This window comes from Elephantulus edwardii, unplaced genomic scaffold (assembly GCF_000299155.1).
Source record: "Elephantulus edwardii isolate Elephantulus edwardi_28Jun2011 unplaced genomic scaffold, EleEdw1.0 scaffold00066, whole genome shotgun sequence".
NCBI classification, from domain to species: Eukaryota; Metazoa; Chordata; class Mammalia; order Macroscelidea; family Macroscelididae; genus Elephantulus; species Elephantulus edwardii.
In genome coordinates, this window is record NW_006399816.1 from 8,872,721 (window position 1) to 8,897,143 (window position 24,423).

The 24,423-nt window shown below is 39.1% G+C and overlaps 1 protein-coding gene across 3 annotated transcripts in view; it reads right to left on the reverse strand.

The window, feature by feature from the left end:
- The window catches only part of NEO1 (neogenin 1), a 247,473-nt gene that overhangs the window by 23,624 nt on the left and 199,426 nt on the right, over positions 1-24,423 (reverse strand). For 2 of the 3 annotated variants that reach the window (XM_006888320.1, XM_006888322.1), the window contains exons 14-22: positions 22,851-22,961; positions 21,200-21,394; positions 13,968-14,063; positions 9,534-9,757; positions 9,312-9,450; positions 7,091-7,198; positions 4,488-4,682; positions 3,789-3,821; positions 15-83 (exon numbers count right to left, since the gene is read on the reverse strand). In XM_006888320.1, coding sequence (XP_006888382.1) covers positions 15-83; positions 3,789-3,821; positions 4,488-4,682; positions 7,091-7,198; positions 9,312-9,450; positions 9,534-9,757; positions 13,968-14,063; positions 21,200-21,394; positions 22,851-22,961 — 1,170 coding nt within the window. The remainder of the gene's footprint in view (positions 1-14; positions 84-3,788; positions 3,822-4,487; positions 4,683-7,090; positions 7,199-9,311; positions 9,451-9,533; positions 9,758-13,967; positions 14,064-21,199; positions 21,395-22,850; positions 22,962-24,423) is intronic. The other variant, XM_006888321.1, reaches the window with a different exon arrangement.

A 24,423-nucleotide genomic window follows, 5' to 3' on the forward strand; every position in this document is an offset into this window, starting at 1 on the left:
AGGAAATATTTTACCGCTCATTGGAGGTTTGTAGTCAGGTCCTAGATCTGGCAGCCGGCTTCCTTTTCCTGCAGATCCTGAGGCTAAAGGAAGAGAAATCACGTCAGTGATAGTTCAACATATTGGAAGTGACATTCCTTTACACTTGATGACTATTTCTATGTACAAACAAATTCAGTCTAGTCTATTCAGGAGTTCATAAGTCAACAGAAGAAAACACAGTAGTACATCTGTGCAAAGCAAACTAAGGTAGAGCTTTCTGGTAGTGAGGATGACAAGCTCGTTCCCCAGCTCTTTCAAGTATGCGCCTAGAACATCTATGTGCTGTCTGGAAAGTGGAGCATACTTTTCTAGCCTAGGTAACAGTTCTTGAAGGACTGATCAGAGAACTTAAGGCAACAGTAGATTCTCTTAGAAAGAGAAGAGTATTTTCCCAAGAGACCTGGCCCACAGGACAGTACTGCTGGAATTCTTTTCCCAAGCCCTGCCTATCTAAAGTTACCCTACATAGGAGAAGATGACATGATAGGTTCAAATTGAACTCTCCATTTATTCTTGATGTCACCTGAACACTCAAAAGACAGAGAAAGCAAAGTCTTCCCTTGAGTTTCTCACACAGGGCATTGTTTCCTAATCCACAATGATGGAACAACATATTTGAGGTTACCAACCTCAAGCTTGGGACAATTCAAGAAGCAGGTCCCAGAAAACAGGAGTCATATTCTTGCTCTGCCCTTTACTCATGACATTTATAGGAAAGGTTACCTGGGTAAGACAAGTATAAAGAATCCTTTCCTGATAAAGTCATCCTTCAATCTAAGGTTTGTGGCCAAAAAGCAATGGCAGTAATTCTTTTGAAAAGAGACATAAAAGCGGTTCCTGACTGTAGAAGAGCAAAACACTTAGCAGACCACTCACACTTGAAGACTGGCTCCATCATGTATGAATTCCTTGACACCGGGCAAGCTACTTAGTCTTATGAGGTCTCAGTGTCCTCTGCTCCACACAAAAGATAATAACAGCCTTTACCTTGTGGAGCAGAATATAAAATATTCTGAATACTGTCTGACACAAAGCAAATGTTTAATAAATATTAACCGCTTTTTTTACATAACAAGTCTTTCAGGAAGAATATATTGCAGAGAACATGAAGTTTTAGAAGACACTTAGATAAATGAGTTATTTCCACAAATAAAGCTTGAGCAGAAATGCATAAACACTAAGTGTTTCCATAAAATCAGTTGAATATTTTTTATAAAGTATCAGACTAGGAAGAAAATGAAATTAAAATGTGAAGGTTTCTGCATGTGGAATACTTAAGAGAATAAATCTAGAGATCATAATAGTGCTTTCTATCCAAAGATACTGTTTGTAGAAGCTGAAAATTCCTAAAAGTAAGTAAGAGAATCTTACATCCAAAAGGTATGTCCTAGAACTTTTTAGGACAGTTTTGGGACCCATTTTTCACATCTGTACATATCACCCTATGATTTTATTTCTCATGTCCTTACTCCCCTCAAATGACACATATCCAAGTTTCAGTTGCTCTTCATATGCTTTTCACTATGCTAACGCCTAGCTGGCCAACATGGCTTAGCACTTAGGAGGCTCTCCTATTTAAGTCAGGAAGCCTGTACTTAAGCCAAACTATTTGCAAGCATGATATTAGGTGTATTATTTCAAAAGAATACTCTGTTAAAATGGGCAAGGAGATATGAAAAAGATACTTCACCAAAGACAACATTCAGATGGTCAACAAACACATAAAGAAAATTCTCAAGATCACTAGTTATTAGAGAGATGCACATCAAAATGATAACAAGAGATTGTCTCATCCCAGCAATAACAGCAAAGTTCAATAAGATATAGCAATATTCAATAACATTGGAATTCTCATACACTGTTGAGAGGAATGGTATGACTGTGATGAAAAGAAGTTTGGTGTTTCCTTAAATAGTTGAAAATTAAAATACCATTTAGTCCAGCTATTCCACTAGTAGGTATATATCCCAGAGAAAGAAGACCTGTGATAGAAATTGATATATGCATGTCCATGTTTGTCAGCATTATTCATGATAGCAAAGAGCTAGAAACAACCTGAGTGTCCATCAACTGATAAAAGGTTAAAGAAACTATGACACAGCCACACAATGAAATATTTACTAAGCAACACTAAAGAAAGACAACTCAAAAAACACCCCATAACATGAATACATTTGGAGGACATCATGCTGAACAAGTCCGTCACAGAAAGACAAAGATGGAATAAGATCACTATTACAAAAAGCTAAGGGAAAGTTTGCACACAGAATCATTCCTGAATGGCTATTAGGGATAGGAAATAAGGGAGAGAGCAGTAAAAATTAATAGTTACTATATCCTTATTAAAAGGTGTGAAAGGAAATACACAATAAGGAGATGATCAGACATTGTGGGTACTGCAATATTATAAGCAAAGTGTGTATGAATGACTGAGTGAAGAAATTCTGTAAACTTCCACTCAAATCACAACTAAAAATTGTTAAAAAATCCCGTCAATAAGCAGGCTGGTTTATATGCTTATATATTGTTTTAAACTAAAACAAGGAGTTCAAGGTGTAAGCTCAACATAAGAAATACCAATGAGTAAAGACTTTGAAAATCTCAAAGGTATGGTACATCTAAGAGATGCATTTTGGTTAACGAATGCACCAAGCACATTTATATTCTATGCTGCATACAGCTTTTGATTGTTTTTCTTATTCTCATCTTTAAGTTGGTGAGATCCTTAAGTCAGAGCTTCTACCTTGATTAGAACACCTGTCACAAAAAAAAGAAAGGAAGTATGCTGACACATTCTCCAATGTATCATCTAAGACTCACTGAATCTTCAAAAATGGTAAAAAAGTAAAGCTTTATCTTAAAAAAATTGTAAAGCAAAGCATTAAGCCTCAATCCTGAATCTTCCTTGACATTAACCAAGACTCAAAGGCCTTTGATTTTTTATTATCTGCTTAACCATCAAATTTTTATTTTTATTGTACTTCTTCAGTATGGTAAACAGACATCAGCTTTAGCTAACTTCTCAGAGATGAAAATCACAAAATGCAGCTATTTCTACATCCTGAAGGATTTATGGTAAAAAGATGCTGATTTCAGGAGCGATCGTATTGAGGTTCATGACTCCTATGTTTCCACTTCCAACAGTCTGTATTCTCTTTTCAAGTTATCAAAAATATTTATGGGAAGAAACGGGAGGGAAGGCTCTGAATTAAGTGATAACAGAACAAACAGAACAGTATTTTTGACACAGATAACCATACAACTACACCACCAGAGCGCCCTACAACACTTAATGGGGTAAATCTGTAGATTGTTTGTGAGGGAAGGAAAACAGAATATTCACTGATTTTTTTCAATTGGAGTTGCTAACGAAATCAGATGTTATCAATACAGAAACCTGGTCCTCTGAGGGCAGGGAGTTTAAAGTTCTCATCATTGCCCAACTGCCTATCACTGCTAAAGAACTTGAACATCTTAATACACATTTAAAAGCAAACACCTACAACCACAGGACTCTTACAGGACTCAGGTTTTCCCTTCAGTTTGTTTAGCACCTGCATAGATTCCCAGCTTTTTAAGATACTCCAACTGTCACAAATATGGACTCAACTGTACTTTGGCCAATAAGTATGTGGTCTTTTGACATACAGGACTGTCAAAATCATTAGTTTTCTAAAAAGAAAGAAAAACAGAAAGCTAATAAAAGGTCACAAAAGATAGGAAAGAGAGGCCAACTACTCATTTACCTTGATCATTAGGCATTTTATCAGAGGAGTCCGCTAACAGGTCAAGCACAGGGGAAGGGGGGAAAAAACAAAACAAGAGCAAGGATCACAAGCTTTGAAGATGGGACAGGTAGAATTCTAAAAAGGAAAAGATAACCCCTCCCACGAGCTTCCAATAAAGTGCGTTTTCAGTACTAACAGGAAAGAAATGTACATAGGGTGCCATTTCCAGACTCATTCCCCAATTAAGCTTTATTTACCTAAGCTCAAATGGTTCAATAGTTTACATTATTTTCTTACAGAGGGCTCTCCTTAAAGTGTTCCATTTATTCTCTTTCCCTTTACAAAGGCCCATAAAAAAACCTTATTTGTGTGGAAACAATTACCCATCACAGTAACATTACTATGTATGGTCAAGAGTTTTATCTAATCGGATTGGTAAAGCTTTTCTATTACTGAAAATATGCCTGATCTGAAGATGCAGGAGTAAAAGTCCCATCATATTTGAAAGGGATAGGCCACTAACCTATGGAGCCCTGATTTGGTGGCCAGTGGGTGAGGGATCATATTGAGATGAATCTTGACACTGTGACTCACAAGTTGGTCCTCAGGACCTCCTATATTACCCACAGCCCTACAGTCTCTTCCTGCTTGAGGGTTAAGTGGAAGCAAGGCCTTACTAACGAGACATGATACAACCTTCTATTTGGGAAGCTTTACCTTTAGGTGTCCTGAATTGGACCGCTTCAGACATGGGCCCCATGCCCTTTGAGTTCCGAGCTTGGATTTTGAAGTAGTATGGCGTGTCAAGCGTTAACTCTTGTATCTGATGAGTTAGTCTGTTTCCCACAACAGGCTCAATAACCCAGTCATGTATCTCTGCATTCACATCTGTGCTGTAATATATGATGTAACCTGCCCAAAGGAATAAAAGGGAAAAGACTCTTTATTCTTGTTTTGTCTCTTCTAATCGGTTATGTCAATAAATGTACATTTTACAGAATATGTAAGCAAAGAACCAGTTATTTTTTATTTTTTTAATGTTTTATTGGTTAGAATATTTTTCTTCTGTGTTTAGCTTCACTTGCCTCCTCATAACACCAGTTATTTATTAAAGACAATGACAAACCCACTCAAAATACTGTATTAAATGTAATATAGAGAACATGATAATTTTTACAGTGCCAAGCCACAATTTATCAACATCTATCTCTCTTGGCACCAGCAGCCAGGAAATCAAAAAACGTATTGCGATGGGAAAGTCTGCTGTTAGGGACCTCTCTAAAGTACTCAAGAGCAACAGTGTCTCTCTGGAGACGAAGGTGCATCTGATACAGGTCATGGTCTTTGCAATTACTTGTTATGCATCAGAGAGTTGGACAATGACTAGGGAGAATAGAAGGAGAATTGATGCCTTTGAGCTGTGGTGCTGGAGAAGAGTATTGACTGTACCATGGACTGCCAAGAAAACAAACAGATTCATCCTAGAGAGGGTTAAACTGGGCTACTCCTTGGATGCAAGGATTCTAGGGCTTCGTCTGACATACTTTGGACGTGTTGTAAGGAGGGAGAGGTCCTTGGAGAGGGACATTATGCTTGGTAGGGTGGAAGGACATCACAGGAGGGGAAGACCCTCTATGAGGTGATTGATTCAGTGACTGGGGTAATCGGGATGGGTGTGTCAGAGGCAGTGAGATTGGCACAGGATAGAGCAGGGTTTGTAGTTGTTGTACATAGGGTTGCTATGAGTTACAAGCGACTCGACGGCACATAACAACAACAACAACAACAACATCTCAGGAGCTGAAGAAATAAAGGTATCTTACATGAAAATAGAAGTTAAAGTATCCTCAGGGGCTAAGAGTTCATAAAAATTCTAAAAAATGCTCATCCAAGGAAAATAGTCTATACAGGGCTATTTGAGTACTATACCCTAAAGGTTCTACAATTGAAATAATGCAGTTTTCAAAACTGATAGTGCCTTAAGCCCTTGCCATTGAGACTGCCAGGAGAAAAGTTCTTCCAGGTTTGGGGTGTGTAGAGCCACAGGGAAATGTCCCCCGATACTTCCACAAGAGGGCAGTCAATCCTCGCCATGCAGAGGGACGGGTGACAGCTGGCAAGCTGACCTGACCAGAAGAGTAGTCTGCATTATATTGATTTTAAAAGACAAAGTAATGTAATCCAAGTCAAGTCATCCTTGTCCCTTTTTTTTAACAAACAGAAGAGGTAAACTCACAGCTTGAAAAATCACATACAAAACAAGACTTTCTGGAAAGTCAGAAGTGGGATTACTTTGTTCCCAGGGAGTTAATTGTGACTCACAGGGGTTTCTGAGGCTGTAAATCTTTAAGCGAGGAGGCTGTCCATCTCTCTCCCAAAGAATGGTTGGTGGACTCAAACTTTTTTAAAAGAATCCTTTTTTAGCACAGTGGTAAGAAATGCTTTCAAGTCTTCAAGCCCTTTATTCATACAAAGGAACTTAAGAGGGCAAACTGAAAGTTGCTGAGTATACACTATGGAGCAGAGACTCCAGAGAGAGGAACTAACAGCTAAATCTCAGATCATACATTCCTTACTGACAAGGATGACAAAGGCCTAGTGTTCTTTCTACTTGGGAGGTTCTTTTGTCCATGACCATGGGGAAATTCCAGGTCCATTGAAACACCAAAAACCTAGATGCACTGCTGTTGAGGAGATGCTGACTTACAGTGGCCTCCTAAAGGCTGTCAATGTTGATAGGAGACTGCTCATTATTCTCCTGTGAAGTGCCTGTGGGATTCAAATTGCCAACCTTCTGGTTAGCAGGACAATATGCAACATGCTATGTATGCCACTAGGATTCCTTCTGTGGGGCTTAAGCCAATTAAAATTTTTGGTACTAATCATAAGGGCATAGACATAGAAATGGATGTGTAGCCCTGGGAGAGAAAAAGAAGATGGAAGTCTGAAGGGTTTTTCTGGGTTTAAAGGTTTAAAAACCAGGTACAATCTATTTTATTGGGCATGATCTAGAATAACAGGGGATCCATGACTTCAAAGCTGGTCATCCAAAGGCTTAGACAACCAGCTTCCCTGGGGTAAAGACTCATGTCTGTAAAATCTTACCACTCTCAAAAGTTGTGCATCCTATCCCCTTTACACATTCATGCAGTAAGTCAGAATAGCCACTGGCAACTCCTTTTTGTGCCATGAAGGGCAAACAGTATTCCCTGCTACAATCATGATAACCAGGTTACCCTAGATTCCTTACAACGTTACTTTCCTAGAATGCTTCTGTCAAGCAGGAACAGGGCACATATACATACTCAAAGGCGCCCTACCTGTAATTTTACCATTGGCTTCAGAGGGAGGCTGCCAGTTCACAATTATGGTTCTAGGTTTCCCCTCTTTACTCACAACGGTGACATCCTTGGGTGGAGAAGTGGGAACTATAAAATAAATAACAATAAAAATAAAAATAATAATAATAATAATATAATGATGATGTTAATAAGCGATGTCCATTTTAATTTACCGTCTTACTTTTTCAATTCTTTCTATTTAAAAGACACTGTAAAGGGTATAAGACAAAAACCCCTCCCAGCTTCACAGAGCTCCCAATGTGTGTACAGAAAGCTTAAAAAAATGTGTCCAGTATGAAGGAGAACATGTCATACTATGAGGATCTGGAATTTGCATTTCAACTGGGGGAAGGTCAACCATGTATGACGTAGTTAGGTTAGAAAACAGTGTGATCTTTGCATTTACCAAGTACTTACTATATGTCTGGCATTTCACAAATAAAATTTCATTTACCACCTATGGCAATATTTATCTCCAGAGAAGTTATGTAATTTGCCTCACTCAAGTAACATCACTGCTCCCACTCCCCTGCCCTGGTGTGGACTATTTTGTTAGCATATTTTAAAGTATAAAATAACTTTCTCTCTCATTTGTATTTGACTTTGGGAAATAAATGTGACTTTTAAGAGCTCCAATGACCTCAAAGAACAAATGAGTTACAAAGTCATATTTTTCATTGTAAGTTAATGTGGCAATTGGATTGTCAACTACTGATGTTGCTGTTCTGAAATTGAGTTATTTATGAAACAGAAAACCCAATAAATGAAACATGACAGTATATTTCTTGTGTTTCCATGTCATGGCAAATTTTTTTTAAAGAACCAGTAAAGAAAAGAGCAAATTAAATAGATGCTTAAATGTACTCTTCTCTTCCTAAAATACAGGCATTCTCTTGGAATGGAAATACACACACCCTAAGGGAAAATGCTATCTCATTTAGCTAATGGGTTAGAATTAAAGCCAAAACATGTTCTTAAAATTTTGGCAGAGGAAGCCAAGTCAAAGTCTACTTAACGCTTTTGCCATTATGTTTCTAGCTTTCCCAATATACCCCTTTACTCTATAGGAAGTCCACATAACTCTACAGAAGTAAAAACATATTAGGGCCAAATCTAGTTTGGGGATAAATAATTTTTTTCCCCTTTCATTCATATACAGGGCAGAAAAAATGAGGCCAAAATAGAAACTCCCAGTGGTTACACATATTCCCATATTAGCAAAGTCCAAAGGGCAGAGAGGGGTAGGCTGAGTGACTAAGACTCGAATCTCACATTCAGATGGCCTACTTGTTCCTTAACTTTTCTTGGTTGCTCATGTCCACTTGCAAACACAATGGCCACAGAAATTTTGGATATTTTGGAAGTGTTCCCTATGTTCTGCAAGTATGTCAATTAATGCATTAAATTGTTCCCTTGGGTAGTAAAACATGGGGCAAGCAGGCTCATGACTTGAAAAGTAGCTTAAAATTAGAATAAAAAAACTTTCCACATTTTGTAAAGAGAAGGCAATATCCTTCAGGTATTTCAGGAGACACTATCTGGTTTGCAAGACCACTGCTAAAGCAGCTTCGTGGTATCTTATAAAATGCTCAGGTTCTAGAAGTATGGCAGTTTTTTGGTGAAAGTGGGTCACTTTTGTCTTTTCTATCATAGTTTACCACTGAAGCAGGATTAATGACAATAATCTCTCACATTTACATGGTGCTTTATAACGTACCATGTGCTTTCCTATCTGTTCCTCATTTTACCCTTAAAATAACACTCTAGAGATTGAAAGGCAAGGCTTACTATCTTAGCTGACCCTCTGGCCCTACTCTTTATGGATGAAAGAAACTTCAGGGAGATTAGATGACTTGCAACCAGACCATATAACCAATAAATATCAGAGTTGAGATGGAATGTAAATATCTTGATCCTTAAAATCTAGTATGCATTAGATTATATTAACCCATTATCTGTTAGTGTTTTTAAATATTAAGTAAAAAGACCCTATAATTCATGAGCTGAAACAGCAAATGCTGCACTCCACTTGTAGGTGTACCCTGTGCTCTGTAGGAATGCCAATTCATGCCCTCACCTCTTCGCTTGAGTAGGAAAAGTAAGCGGTAAGAAGTCTCATGATCTTAAAGGTGGCACAACCTTAGCATGAACTTCACTGACTTGCCACATTTTACAAAGAAAAAACACCAATGGCACATACCTAATTCAAAGGTGGTTCCATGGGCTGTCATACTCCAGGTGCTTGCTCTCCGACCTTTGGTCACCATCACAGAGAATTCATAAAGTGTATTTGGCTTCAAACCAGTTACCAAATAGTTCAAAGTTGTCGCATTTGCAGTCTAGAAAGATATGAATCAAGAACTTTAGAATGAGAAAGTATCAATAATTTGCTATTCTCAACCAGAGAGCAAATGTGTCATACCTTGTACTTGGTGTTTGCTGGGATGTTGGTTTTCCATCGCACAGTGTAGTACCGGGAGTCTGTAATCTTCTGGTGTTTGGGCAGGGAGTTGTCCGCCCATGTAATCCTTATGGTGTCATGACTCAGAATGGAAGCCTGAACTCCCACTGGTGGCATCATGGGAGTGGGATCTGGCACTGGAGTGTATGGAGCATTAATAACAAATAAATCAACTTCAGAAGTGTCTGGGCAGAAAGTAATTAAAAAGGGAAGTGGCATTTTAACATAAACAAAAATGAAAGAAAAGCGAAATGCAGGGTAATGCAATGGAATGAAAGGTGAGAAATGGAGAAAAAGAAAGAGAATCTGGAGTTACTAGAAAGCCATCACTCATTTAAAAGAATACATCCACTTGTGTTCTTTCAGGAGAAATCTGCAGGAGAATGTCTAGAGAAGCAGAATCTAACTGGATTCTCTACTGCATACTATGTTGTTATTGTCATGTGCCATCAAGTTGCCTTCAACTCATAGTGACCCATGTACAACAGCTCAGAAGCCTGCGCTGCCCTGAGCCAGTCTCACTGACTCTGACACACTGATCCCTTTTACCCCAGTTACTGTGTCAATCCATCTTATCCAGGGTCTTCTTCTCCTGTGCTGCCTCTCCACCAAGCATAATGTCCTTCTCTAAGGACTGGTCCTTCCTGGCCACGTGCCCAACGTATGTGAGACAGAGTCTCAAAATCCTTGCCTCCAAGGAGAAACTTGGTTTCATCTTTTTCAGGACAGACTTGTTTGTTCTCTTGGTGGTCCATGGTATGTTCAATACTTTTATAGGCATATTGAAATTTGACATTCCAGTGACTTATTAATGCTTGAATTTTCTTAACACTATTTGCAAATTATAGTTCATGAAAAGATAAGACTCGCTTTTAAAATCAAGGGCATAATTTTTGAACACGCAATACAAAGTTTATGGTCCCTTCTGTTATTTCAGGGAATACAGGTGGATTTTCAGGACATGGGCTATCACTGTTCATATTGTCGTAATTCCAAGCCTCAGACCTGAATGTCAGTGCTTGGCAACATAGCATAGCCTGTATGTAGTGGGCTTCCGATACCCATACAGATCTGATGTCCTGTGTCTAAAGGCAATACAAGCATTCCCTGCTTTTTGAAAGTCTGCCTTATGCCAGTTTCTTTATACAAAAAATTCCAAAAGCACCCAGAATTTGTTCTGTAGGGAGCTACTGTAAATCCTGAACAGCAGGAGATGTGCTGCCAAGCTCCTGCCTCAAGAACTAAGTATACACAGCATCTCAGCATCGAGTTGCCATAGCTTTGAATTATTTGTGAACACTTCACATTAAAATTGTGTTAGGTTTTATGTATTATTTGGCGGGTTGTTTTTGGTTGGGTCTGAGAGTACTCAATTTTCCCCCCTATGTTTATTAACAGTTAACAGCTTCTTTATACCATTTGGCTTACAAAAGGTTTTCTAGGAACATTGTTTTCAGATAGTAGGGGAAACCTGTTTACAGACATGGCTTACATTCAAATAAGGCAAAAGGATCATTCGAACTAAGTAGGAACTCAAGGGCATTGCTCTTCTTTAAGTTGACACCATCTGTTAGAGAGGCAGCTGGACTTTCTCCAGGTAAGTCAGAAAACCATCCTCTGATGAATGCCATCAGTTATGAGAAATGCCACTGTTACCATAAACCCAAGCATCACAGCCTCTAAAAACTTTAGGAATCAGAATACTTAATTGAGAAAAAGGTTAAGGAAGTTTTATCTATGTGGTAGTCTGTGCTATATATAACAGACACATCTCTAAACACTATAAATTAAACAGATGCCACAAGGAGTCAAAGACAGTAAGGACTACAGACATAGGGAAACCCAGCAGGAACGATCTGGATTTTAAAAACATGGTCAGGTTTTCAAGCATACATGCACTGATTTATTTTAAATTAAAGTTTCAAACAAAGTTTTCCATGTGTCTATGGTGACTAGCCCTTTTAAAAACTCAAATCTGAAATGGCACAGGCCTTGTTTGTGATTTATTGCCAAGCTAAAGTAATAGTCTTCATTTGTGCAGATCCTAACAATAAGGACTAAAAATAACTGAGGAACAGCAAAACATTATAATCACGGGCTTTGTTCAAAGATTGTCAGGGCATATACCAATTAGTTACAGAAAATGCACCTTCAGGTGCAAAAATCACTAGAATTCTTTGGGAATTTGTTTGGTACCAACTCTTAGAAAAGCTAACTAACTTACTTGAGAATGTCTTATTTATTTCTAGTCAGCAGGTGATTTTTTAAAGCTACAATAAAAGAAAATAATTTCAAATTTGTTTTTTCTATTATAGGTTTATACAAGAAAGCAGCAAGTCCCTTACTTAAATATTTTCTTTTTGACTGGTATTTTTCCCTTTCTAGGATTATTTAAGAAAAAAAAATTAAGGGACATATAAATTGTAAGCACAAAGAAGTAGAAGCCAGGACAGAACCACCCAGCCTATAATAATGGTGTTGGCTTTATGTGTTAAGTGAACACTTTCATTCATTTTTTTCCAGGTCTTTGATATCATAGCTCTTTAGTGCTATAAAGATATTTAACAGCAGATTTGCTCAAAATAATATATCATTTACCAAAAAAGCAAATGCTTTTTTAAAAAAGCACAGAGATTATAATATTTTTATTCTTAAAAAGAATATTTTCAAATTAGTGCTATTATGCAAAATATTTAGGAAAGGTAAGAGAATGCAAATTGAAAATTCTGGGAAACACTTTAAGGAATGTTTATGAAAATGATAAAGTCTCTGGTTTTCAAAATGCTTTTAAATTTTGTAATTTTAATAGATTTATTTCACTAAACTTTCTCATTCAGATAGATATTAGATGTATATCTGTAGAAATTGTACATTGATATGTATATTCTTTTATTTTAAAAGATATCTTAAAAAATAATCTATTTTTCTCTATAATAAATGTACTGTACTTCTGATTTGGTTCTCAATATATATGTAAGACTTATGGAAAGAAAAATTCTTTTCCAAACCAGAAGACTAATGAAACAAAAGTTAATTTATCAATCATATACATTTATTGCTACCTTCTATAATTTAGCTAATTCTTCCAGAAATAAGGCTATCCTTTTATTGATTCATTTTCATTATAATTTACATGCTCAAATAGATGGAAAACTACTATACTATCTCAAAAAAAAAGCTTTCTGAATTCCATCATATTAAAAACATGTGTTGTTACATATTTAGTGCAATTTTCAGGGATTCTTTTGACATGCATTTTGGGTTTTTCTGTCTCCTCTCTTTGTAGTGACCTTTTGCTCTCTTCAGGAATGATACTCTTGATGTCATCTCACAACTCATCTGGTCTTAAATCACTGGTGTTCAATGTTTCAAACCCATTCTTACAATGATTTATAAATTCAGGTGGGATCGCCTCAAGACTGTATTTTGGGTCTTGTGGACTTGTTTTCATTTTCTTCAGACTCAATTGTAACTTGCACATGAGTAAGTGATTATCAAATTCACTTTCAGCACCTGGCCTGCGTTTGACTGCTGATAATGAGTTTCTCCAACGACTCCTCCCAAAGATGTAGTCAATCTGATTCCTAGGCCATCCATCTGGTGAGATCCACATGCAAAGTCAGTTTGTGTTTCTTAGAAAAGGTATTTGTGATGACTAAATCACTGAATGTACAAAATTCTATCATTTTCTTTTCAGCCTCATTTCTGTCACCAAATTTGTACTTGCTGACTTGCTGTTGTGTACCATGGAGTAGGAACCAACCCACAGCTGACCCTTCAGTGGGTTTTCAGAGGCAGTTAATTGGATGGGAAAAGAATGCCCATCCTTCTCCTATGGAGCAGCTGGTGGATTTGAACCGCGTGTCTTCGGGATTGCAGCACAGCTTCTTCCCATTTTCTTTTTCATTTTTTCTAGCTTTTGCATTCCAGTAACTAATTATCATTAATGCATCTTGATTGCATAGTTGGTCAATTTCAGACTGTAAAATCTGATAAAAATCTTGTTTCTTCCTTTTTGGCTTTAGCTGTTGGTATAGCTATATGAACAGGTCTTCCTATATGTGTATGGGTAATACGCTATTACAACATTTTGCTTCAGGATAGAAATGGAAACTGTCTATGAATGCAACACCATTCTTTCCGTTTTCCATTCTCAGCATACCAATCCCTACTGACAACAAATTCCTTATAGTCACTTTCATTTGCTGCATGTGCAGTCTTCAAATCTTCAAAGGGTTGTTTTTCTTTGCACTCAAGTTAGGTTAGGTAAGAACCATATGTTCTTATGACTTAATCTACAGATTCAACTGAAATCATCTTGTTTTTAACCTAAGGACTGCCTGTAATTAAGCTTCCAGAAAACAGCTGAAAAACCAGACAACCAGGGTCCCTTACCTGTGTGTGGCCTGGTGACAGCACTCTCATACAGAGGGATGCCTTCCCCCACATTGTTGAATGCTTTTAGGGTAATCACATAGTGAGAGCTGGGATCTGAAGAAGAGAAACAAGTTGATACATGTAAAAATTTTCCCACTACAGAATTAAAAAAAAATAAAAAAATTCTTGCCTAATTTGTGCATGTCCTCACTGCAAGAGAAGTCAGAAAGAGAGATTCCGCCCCCACCCCCCCAACTTTTAATGTGAGATTATTTTGGGGTGGGCCAAGATGTGGAGATAAAGTACATGCAACAAGGAAATACTGACACAAACTTCCAAGAGTAAGTGCCAGGAGCAGAGGCGGCCTGCCTCATGTAGTCCCCACTAAGGGTTAACGAAGGAGCCCCGGGTTTCACAGTGCATGATGTATCGACAGCTTAAAACCACCAGCTGCTCTGAGTGAGAAAGATGGGCAGACACTTCCTGCAAAGATTTACAGCCTTGGGAACCCAATGGAGGGTCACCAGACAAACTTGACAACAATAGATTGTTTGCTTTTTGTTTTCATTTGCTTTTGTTTGTATAAATGACCTTGTGGCTTAGTGGTAAAGAGCTGCACTGCCAACCCAAAGGCATGTGGTTAGAATCTACTAGCTGCTACATAGATGAGCAATCTCCTCTTATGTGATTTATGCCCACTGGTCAGCTATGGGTCAATTCTGACTTGATGGTACATAGTAACAATAACATGGCTTGGATGAGAATGAGTAAATAGATTTTTTTTATGTGCTGATAGCCTGGAACTAAACAAACTACTTTTAATCCTAAAAAAGGACAAGGATTGGAACAATATAAGTAGAGAAATAGGAGATGAACTATTAACCCAATAACTATGAATGTCCTGAAACCTCTAGGGGCCTACAAATATAGGAATCCTAAAACCCAATCCAGCTATTGTGAATACTTATTGGTTGAATATGATATGGATTTAAATTGTACAGCTCTGGAATGACTTGGAAATGATGTAGGAAGTAATGTTAAGACTGGTCAGAACGCTGCTCAGACGGAGAAAGAGGCTCTCTGGGGGTTCATACAAAATGATACCATTAAGACTCAGAGAAAAGAGGGGATACTGAATAGGCTGAAAGGAATTAATTTTCCAACTAAATGACATAAATTAGGAGGACTAAAACTGATCACATTTTTGATCCAAGTAAGGCCCAATTTCACAAAGACTTGGGCTTGACAGATGTGTTCCAGGGTTAGGAGCTGAGCCACTACACCTGCTTTATGGCAAAGTTGGCCAGTTTTCCAAAGCAGCCATACCTCAAGTCGCTTGCCTTACTTTAATAGTTTTAAATAGTTTCTCTGCCTGGTGGTCCATTCACTCTCTAGATATCAGTGTGCAACAGAGCGGCATCTGGTCTTCCCACACTGAAGAGAAGCGACATCAAAGAGGATCAATTAAGACTTAGTACTTGTCTAAGCGATAGTACTGGTCTGTCCACCTGCCATAAGAGGTACCTCATGGTTACTATGGTGCTAAACACCGTGACACTGATGTGTCAAATGCATTAAGGGTTACCCATTGGTGGACACTGTTTGGTGAAGTTCCCCGATTAAAACAAGCTTGGAAGCAAGAGTGGCATCCACTTCCTAAATAGCTTGCCTCCAGAAACCCTATTAATTTGGAGAAATGATGAAAGTTATACAAGTGTTCAGGTCTTTCTTTCATAGGGTCGCTATGAGTTGTCTATGACTTGATGGCACTTAACAACAACACGTGTCTTGTGAGGAAAAAGAATTGATGTGTTTAACACAGTAGATGGCAATGTAATTTAAGTCTGAGGACAAAGGCAGAGCAGCCATGATGTGCCATTTCAAAGCTTCATTTTGGGCCCTCTCCTTTTCTCATTCTTCTTTTTCTCTGGGCTTATATTAGTTTCCTTTGCTTTCATTAGCACTTACATTCCACTAACTGCAAATACACATCACTTTTAAGGCCCACTCTTGTATGTTCAACTGCCTGCTTGGCATCTGTACTGGGATGTCTCAAACCTTTCTCTTCTTCTCTGTCAAGAATTAACAGCAATAGTCATGCCTTGTTGACACTAAATATTAAAATGCATCTTACTTTTAATCCTTTGCTTTTTTTATCCCAGATCAACGGCTTTAAGTCAATATCATTTCTGCCTATGCCATTCTAATAGTCTGCCTCTACATTTCTACTTCTGCTACCTTAAAATTAATTGTCCCCACACAGCCCTTTTCAAAAGTGATTTTTAAACAGATAGATTTGAATGTGTTTGTCATCCTGCTTAAAGATCCTCAAGCCTTTTAACAAAATTTTAAATTCTTATCATGGTCCACTGGGCACTACAGGGCCTGGTTCCTCTCTATCTCCTCAGTCTCCTGTCATGCTGTGTCATGCTGTCTGTGCATCATCCCCACAGACTCTTTGTCAGTTCACTACATACCATGCCCTATTCTCCTGGGTCTGTGTATCTGTTCCCCATCCTGCCCTCCTCTCTCCTCATCTCACTCATGGCCACTGAGTCTGAACCCACTTGTAGCTGACCCTACAGTGGGTTTTCAGTAAACTGCATGGGAGGAGATTATCCATTTTTCTCCAACTGTTCATAGCTTTAGACCATCTGAGAGGTGATGACTTTGGGGTTGGCAGTGCAACTCCTTACAGACTGCACTACCTGAGCTCCCTGCTAGATAACTTCTCTGCATCTTACAGGACACAGTGAACAGGATTACATCCTGCTTAACAGTTTCAATTCTCTACGTAAATATTCCTTCTTATTTCTCAGTACTCTGCATATTTTCAATTATTTTGTAGCAGTACTCTTTCTTATAGCTGGAATCACATCTGCTTGGTACTCTCCTCTCTCTCTAGTATAGTGTCTAGGGCCTTCCATTTTCACTAAATATCTGTCCAACGATTGACTGGTTTGGGGCAGAAGATAAATGAGCTTAAACAGCTGTCCAGCTGAATACAGGTTATATCCAGGTGCAGATATCTAGGCAGGTGTATACTATAAATAGGTCTAAAGTTGAGGAGTTAGGTTTAGTTTAATGAATAAATGAATTCCTAAATGTACTTCTTTACCATTGACAATTGTTTCTTCTGTTCAGCACTGAATGCATTTGAGACATTGATGTTAAGCTAGATTTAGCTTATTGTGTGTCAATGCATTGTCCAATCCATTCTTCCATGTAATCTCTACCTGATTACTCCGTTCAGAACCTGGGGTGCTCCTTCCCATCTGTTTCTAAACACTCTTCTCACTAAGCCTGTCAAGCACAGGTTTCTCTCTTCCCTGGGTGCTCTACATTGACCTGCAGGCTCTCCCTGATCAGAGCATACTTCACTTCAACTCACTCCGTTGTTTCTTATCTTTTACTTTTGTTTCCCTATTAGACTGAGCACACCTGAGGGTCAAGGAACATATCCTGCCTATACTGCAGAGGATTTCACTTCAGCAGCTGCATAAAGGAAAACAGCAGGAGGCTGGTCACCACAGAGACAATTTTATTGTACCAGCAAAGCTTTTCTTTTGCTCTCTCACAATAACCTTATTAGACTGTTCAAGTAGGAGAATCACTTGCTAGGTTAGCAGTGCTGTTTCTTCTTGAAAAGAGAATGGCTACTTGTGCTTTTTAAACAAAACATAAATTGCTGACTATATTCTATCTTTAGATAATTTATCTTTAGATAGTTTATGTAAAGTTGCTCTGAGGGAATGATGTTTACAAATGCAGGAGTAAAAATATTTGTTCAGGACAAATTATGAATCCAAAGATACATCTTTCAATTCCAACTTCTAATGAATTCTTATATTGTTCTTGTAAAGTGCTATCAAATCAGCTCTGACTCATAGAAGCCATGAAGCCCTTTGTACAACAGGTAGGAAATGACCGATTCAGCACCATCCCCATAATCTCTGCTGTGCCCAATGCTCCAGTCACTGCGTCACTGTACCTCCCTGCAGGTCTTCTTCTCTTTTGTTTTCTACCTTTCCAAGCATACTGTACTTTTCCAGAGACTAGCTCTTCTTGATAACATGCCCACAACATGTGAGGTCTTTGTCTTCTAAAGAGAACTCTGGCATCATTACTTCCATGACAGATTTATTTATTGTTAGTAGTCTGTTTTAGGTTTATTATTAGGATGTTGTTGTTGTGTGCTGTAGAGTCTGCACCAACCCACAACAGACCCTCCAGTTTTCAGAGGCAGTAAATCACATGAGAGAAGAATGTCCAGGCTTCATATGTGGAGCAGCTGGTGGATTTGAACTGTGTGCCTTTGACATTGCAGCATAGTTTTCTACTACTAGGCCACCATAACTCCCTATTAATAGGACTGTTGTTGTTGTTTGCTGTCAAGTCAGTACTGACCCACAGCGGATCCTACAGTGGGTTTCCAGAGGCAGATTTCAGAGGAAGAGACTCCTCATCCTTCTCCTGCGGAGCATCTGGTGGATTTGCGCCATGTGCCTCTGGCAACTTCTTACCACTAGGCCACCAGAGCTCCCTAATATCAACAGAGTAGATGAGTTGAGACTTAATCAATAGATGCTAAAAGAGGTATGGAAAAGTTTAACATGAAACAGACTAGTTAAACATCTCTTTCTAAAATACTTCTTACTAATTAACAGCTTGGGAGCTCTGGTGGCCTGGTGGTAAGAAGAGGTGCTACTATTAAGATGTTGTTGTTGTTGTGTGCTGTTGAGTCAGAACCAACCCAAAGCTGACCCTCCACTGGGTTTTCAGAGGCAGTTAACTGCACAGGATTCTATGTATTGAATCTATATCCTACAACCTTGCTAGGCTTTCTGATATGCTAATGGTTAAGTACTTGGTTGCTATCTGAAAGACTGGTGGTTGGAACCACCCAGATGCTCTGCAGGAGAGAGACACTGACAATTTGCTTTGGTGATGATTACAGCCAAGAAAATCTTACAGAGCAGTTCTACTAGTTCACAAGCTATTTCACATGAACTGGAATTGAGTTTAGGGCACCTGATGAAAACAACATCATCTTACAACCTTGCTAAGCTTATATATAGAATGAGTAGCTTTTGAAAAAATAGGTTCTGTGAGATTTTTTACAACATTACAAAAGAACATGTATAATGTTTATATTTTTGTTGCTATAACTTCTCATAAAAGAAATCTGAGTTCCTTGGAGAAATAGCTTATTACAACAGTGAGGCTAGAAAAATACCAGATTATTATGGAATATACAACTTTGTAAAAAAGGAAATATGTATTCAAAGAAAGATTATATACACTGTTGAGTTAGAACCAACTCATAGCTGAGCCTCCAACGAGTTTTCAGAGGCAGTAAGTTGTATGGGAGGAGACTTCTCATCTTTCTGCTGTGGGGCATCTAGTGGATATGAACAACCTGCCTTTGGATTGACAATCCAACTTTTTAACACTAAGCAATTGAATAAAGATGCCAGTGCCATTTCAAGGGGCACTGTAATAAAAATAACTGGAAAAGGAAAAGCATTATTTTGATTAGCAATGAGCTACTAATCAAAAGTTGGCAGTTCGAACTTAGCTTCTCTGCAAGAAAAGAGGCAGCAGCCTGCTTCCTTAACAACTCCCAGTCTTAGACACCTGATGGGGCAGTTCTACACTGTCTCAGCACTCAGAGGTGCTGTGAGTCAGAATAGACTCAAGCAGTGACCGTTTATAGTAATAACTACTATCAGGTCCCTGAGTCAGAATCAAGTAAATGACACTCAACAACACCAACACAGAGGCTAAAACTAGCAAATCAAAGTTTGATGAAATGCAAAGACTCTGGTGTCTCTCCACAAGGCACTTAATAAACGATATAGAAGAAAATAGTAACCAGAGTGGGGAAACTTGGAAGCAACCATTCCAACTAAGCAATCAACTTGAGCATTACTAGCATGAATGTAACTAGAAATCACTTTCCTCTGGATTAAGGTACTATCACAATCAGACACTTCTGCACTATTCCTTCCAAATATTCAAAACTTGAATGCAATAATAAAGAAATATTAGACAAATCTAAATTATAGACTCACTGCTGTCAAGTCAGGACTGAATGGAAGCTGCCCCTCCAGCAGATATTCGGAAAGCTGTAAATCACAAGGGAGCAGATTGTCTCACTTTCTCCTGCGGAACCATCCGGTGGATCTAAACCGCCAGAAAGGTGCCACATTTCGGTGAGCAGCCTAGCTCCAAGGGACGGTGCCACCAGAGCTTGCTGATCTAAAGTTAGTGACCCAAACCCCCCCAAATCATTGCCACTAAGTTGTTTCCAACTCACAATGATCCACCACTGGGGTTCTGAGGCTGTAACTCTTTACAGGAGGTCTGGGACTGTGCATCCTTAACCAGTGGAACGGCTGGGGATATGCACCACCAAGCCTTTTTGGTTCCCAGCTGGACATGCTGCCTACTATACTTCCAGGGTTCCTAAATGAAGAGACAGTCTATTGACGTGTACTGTCGAGGTGGAACTGACCCAAAGCTGACCCTCCAGCAGATTTTCAGAGGCAGTTAATCAGAAGGGAGGAGACTGCCCATAAAATAGAAAAGGCCTATACTCTGCAAAAATATGTAAGACAAGGAGAAACAGGAACTGGACTGTATCAAAGAAAACTGAGGTAGGGTAACCTGAATCAGAAAACAGTGTTCTTTTGCTATAAAGAGCATTCATGAGACAGCTGTCAAACAATATATAGTGTTAATGCTAACATGCCAATTTTGGTAATTGTGCTGTGATTACATTTACAAATGCCTTAATTGTTACAAAGTGTTCACTAGAGAATGGGTAGAGGGGTACTGTGTCTGAACCCCTCAAGTTGTCCAGAGAAAAAAACCCCATGTGTGTACGTAGATAGTGGCTGTTGAGTCAATTCTGACTCACAAGGGCCCAAAAGCACAGAGGAGAACTGCCTCACAGGCTTTCCAAGCTGTAATCTTTACAAAAGCAAACTGCCACATCCTTCCTACATGGAGCAGCTAGTGAGTTCAAATTGCCATTTTTGGGGGTTAGCAGGCAAATGCTATACCACCACGGCTCCTGTATACGCAGCTAGAGAAAAATAGAACAGACGTGATAAAATGGTAGTCTTTTGAGAATATAAGTGAAATATTCTTTGTACTATTTTTGCAACTTTTCTATAAAAATAAAATTATTACAAAATAAAAAGAAAAAGCACATACACATGACTTCCTCTATTTAGCAGACTCACCCAAATTTTCAATGGTGTAATAGCGCTGTTTATAGTCCACTTTGATGGTCTGGGCGTGAGGGCTACCAATGCCATAACCAATGGCATAACCTCTGACCACAATGTTCTGATTCTCTGGAGGAGTCCAGCTCACAACAATACTGGTGACAAGTGGGCGGACATGAAGGGAACTAGGCACTTCAGGAACATGAGTTTCTGGGAAAAGAAGCAGATAGCAAGATGAGACTCCCTTTCCTTTAAGAAAATTTTGCCATTCTTGGGTATGGGGCTCAATCCTCTATTACACTCTTCTGGGGTGATGTTTTTTCCTGTGATACCTAAGAGTTTAAAGAGAGCCTGTATGCACTGTGAAATGTACCCCTCAGTGTTGGTATATTATAAGACACACACACACACACACACACACACACACACACACAATCCAACCAACCTTATTAAAATCAAGAATCTCGACACCATGGTAAGAAAATGGAAGAGACACTGTATTATATTCATAAAGTGTTAATCTGTAAAGTGAACAAAAACATTCAAGAACATCAGATCAATGGAGAAAAACACCTAAATAAACTGTTTCCAACAGCTGCCTTTCCCTCTTGTTGCCCTAGCCTCACTCTAAACTCTAGCAGATAGAATGTGGTTCCTGTTGTGTACCATCAAGTCGGAACCAAACCACAGCTGACCCTCCAGCGGGTTTTCAGAGGTAGTTAACAGCATGAGAGGAGATTGCTCATCCTTCTCAAGTGGAGCAGCTGGTGGATCTGAACCATGTGCCATGAGGATTACAGCACAGCTTCCTACCACTGGACCACCAAAGCTCCCTCATAGGTACAATGAGAAAGGCATAAATGCCACATCATCACAAGCTTGTTGTCAACAGGTGGACAAGCATGACATTACAGGAATGGAAATAATTTTTTTTTATTCCTCCAAGTAATAAACTTGTAGCCCTGGCAGCCTCTGAAAACCTGCCAGAGAGTCAGTTATGGGTCGGTTCTGACTCTATGGTACACAAGGACAACAACAAAAACAACAAGTAATATAGTTAAGTCAAATAATATGAAACTTTAGAAGGATAAACTGATTCAAAAGATGAGAGACTAAAAGGCCTAAAATGGTAACAATTTACAGTACCTTTCACATACTTTATTTCAAGGCATAAATTACTTTCTTAGTTCAAAAATTAGTGAAGTGAAATGTAAAGATATAACTTGGGTCTTTTGTCTCCAGGTCCAAAATCTGTCACTCATATAAATGCTACATATGCACATCCACTGGAGCCACTTTTTAACACATGGGCAAAAAAAAGAGCAAGGACCCAAGACTAAAAAAAGGGACAATGTAACTGGATCAAGGACATGATGCATGCACCTCGGCTTTTGATATTAAATCAGCCTTGAAGGCCTTGGTAAAAACAAAAACCTATGTAAGTCAAAGCAAAAGCAACAAACTCAGAGTACCCCTTGAATTACCATTTGTTTTGGATCTGTTTAAAGGGAAAATCCTCTAAAAGTTAACTGGAAACTAATATATCCCAACAGCCCTGCTCCAGTGCAGGAGGTCACAGTATATATTACGCTAAAGTTCAGATTAAACTTTAGTTAGTTCAAGGCAGTACTCACAATAATTAAGTTTTGTAAGTTGTCGCTCTTACCGTCTAAGTCACTTTCAAAAGTTTCAGCGGACAGCCAGTCAGTAGCTGGGCCTGTACCATTGATGGTAAGCGCAGCCACTCGGAAATTATATTCAGTTCCTCGATCAAGACCTGAGGCCAAAGAAAAAGACAAGTTGAAACCAAAGTGCTGGGGAAAAAGAAAATTAGTAATTGCTAATTAAAGCAAAGGCTGAGCTCTGGTGGCTTAGTGGTAAGGAACTGTACTGCCAAAGCAAAATTACATGGTTTGATTCTACCAGGCACTCTTCAGAATGTGAAAATTATGGAACAATATCTTGTTATCACATGCAAGCAAGATTCTGCTGAAGATCATCCAAAAACTACTGGAACAACACATCAACAGAGAACTGCCTGAAGTCGAGGCTGGATTTTGAAAAGGCCATGGCACTAGGGATATTATAGCTAATGGCAGATGGATCTTGGCTGAAAGCAGAGAATTCCTGAGGAATGTCTACCTGTGTTTCATTTACTATGCAAAGGCATTTGACTGTGTGAATCACATCAAACTGTGGCTGACTGGGAGAAGAATGGGAATCCCAGAACACTTGATTGTACTTATGCGAAACCTACACTTGGACCAGGAGACAGTCATCAGAACAGAGCAAGAAAACACTGCATGGTTCAAAATTGGGAAGGGGGTGCATCAAGGATATGCCCTATCTCCATATCTTTTCAATCTATATGCAGAACAGATTATCCAGGAGGCCCGGGCTCTATGAGGAGAAGGGCATTAGGATTGGAGGTAGACTCATCAACAATCTGCGTTATGCAGATGACACAACCCTGCTTCCTGAAACTGAGGAGGACCTGAAGCGCTTGTTGTAGAAGGCCAAGGACTGCAGCCTTCAATATGGATTGAAGCTCAATATCAAGAAAACAAAGATTCTCACTACTGGGCCGATTGGCAGCATCATGATAGATGGTGAAGAGATTGAGATTGTTGACAGCTTCAGTTTCCTTGCTCTACAATCCACACTCTTGCTACCAGGAGCCAGGAAATTAAAAGATGAATTGCGCTGGGAAAGTCTATTGTCAGAGACCTTTCCAAGTTCCTGAGGAGCAACAATGTCAGTCTGGAGACTAAGGTGCGCCTGATACAGGCCATGGCCTTTACAATTACTTGCTATGCATCAGAGAGCTGGAAAATGACTAGGGATGACAGAAGGAGAGTTGATGCCTTTGAACTTTGGTGCTGGAGAAGAATATTGAATACACCATGGACTGTTAGGAGAACAAACAAGTTCATCCTGGAGAGGGCGAAGCCAGGCTGCTCTTTGGAGGCAAGGATTCTGATGCTTCTTCTGACATACTTTGGACATGCTGCAAGGTGGGACCAGTCCTTGGAGAGGGACATCATTCTTGGAAGGGTGGAGGGACAGCGCAGGAGAGGAAGACCCTCTATGAGATGGATTGATTCCATCGACTGGGGTAATGGGGTTAAGTGTGTGTCAGAGACAATAAGGTTGGCAAGAGATAGAGTAGGGTTTAGGGCTGTTGTACATAGGGTTGCTATAAGTTGCGAGCGACTCGACGGCACATAACAACAACAATT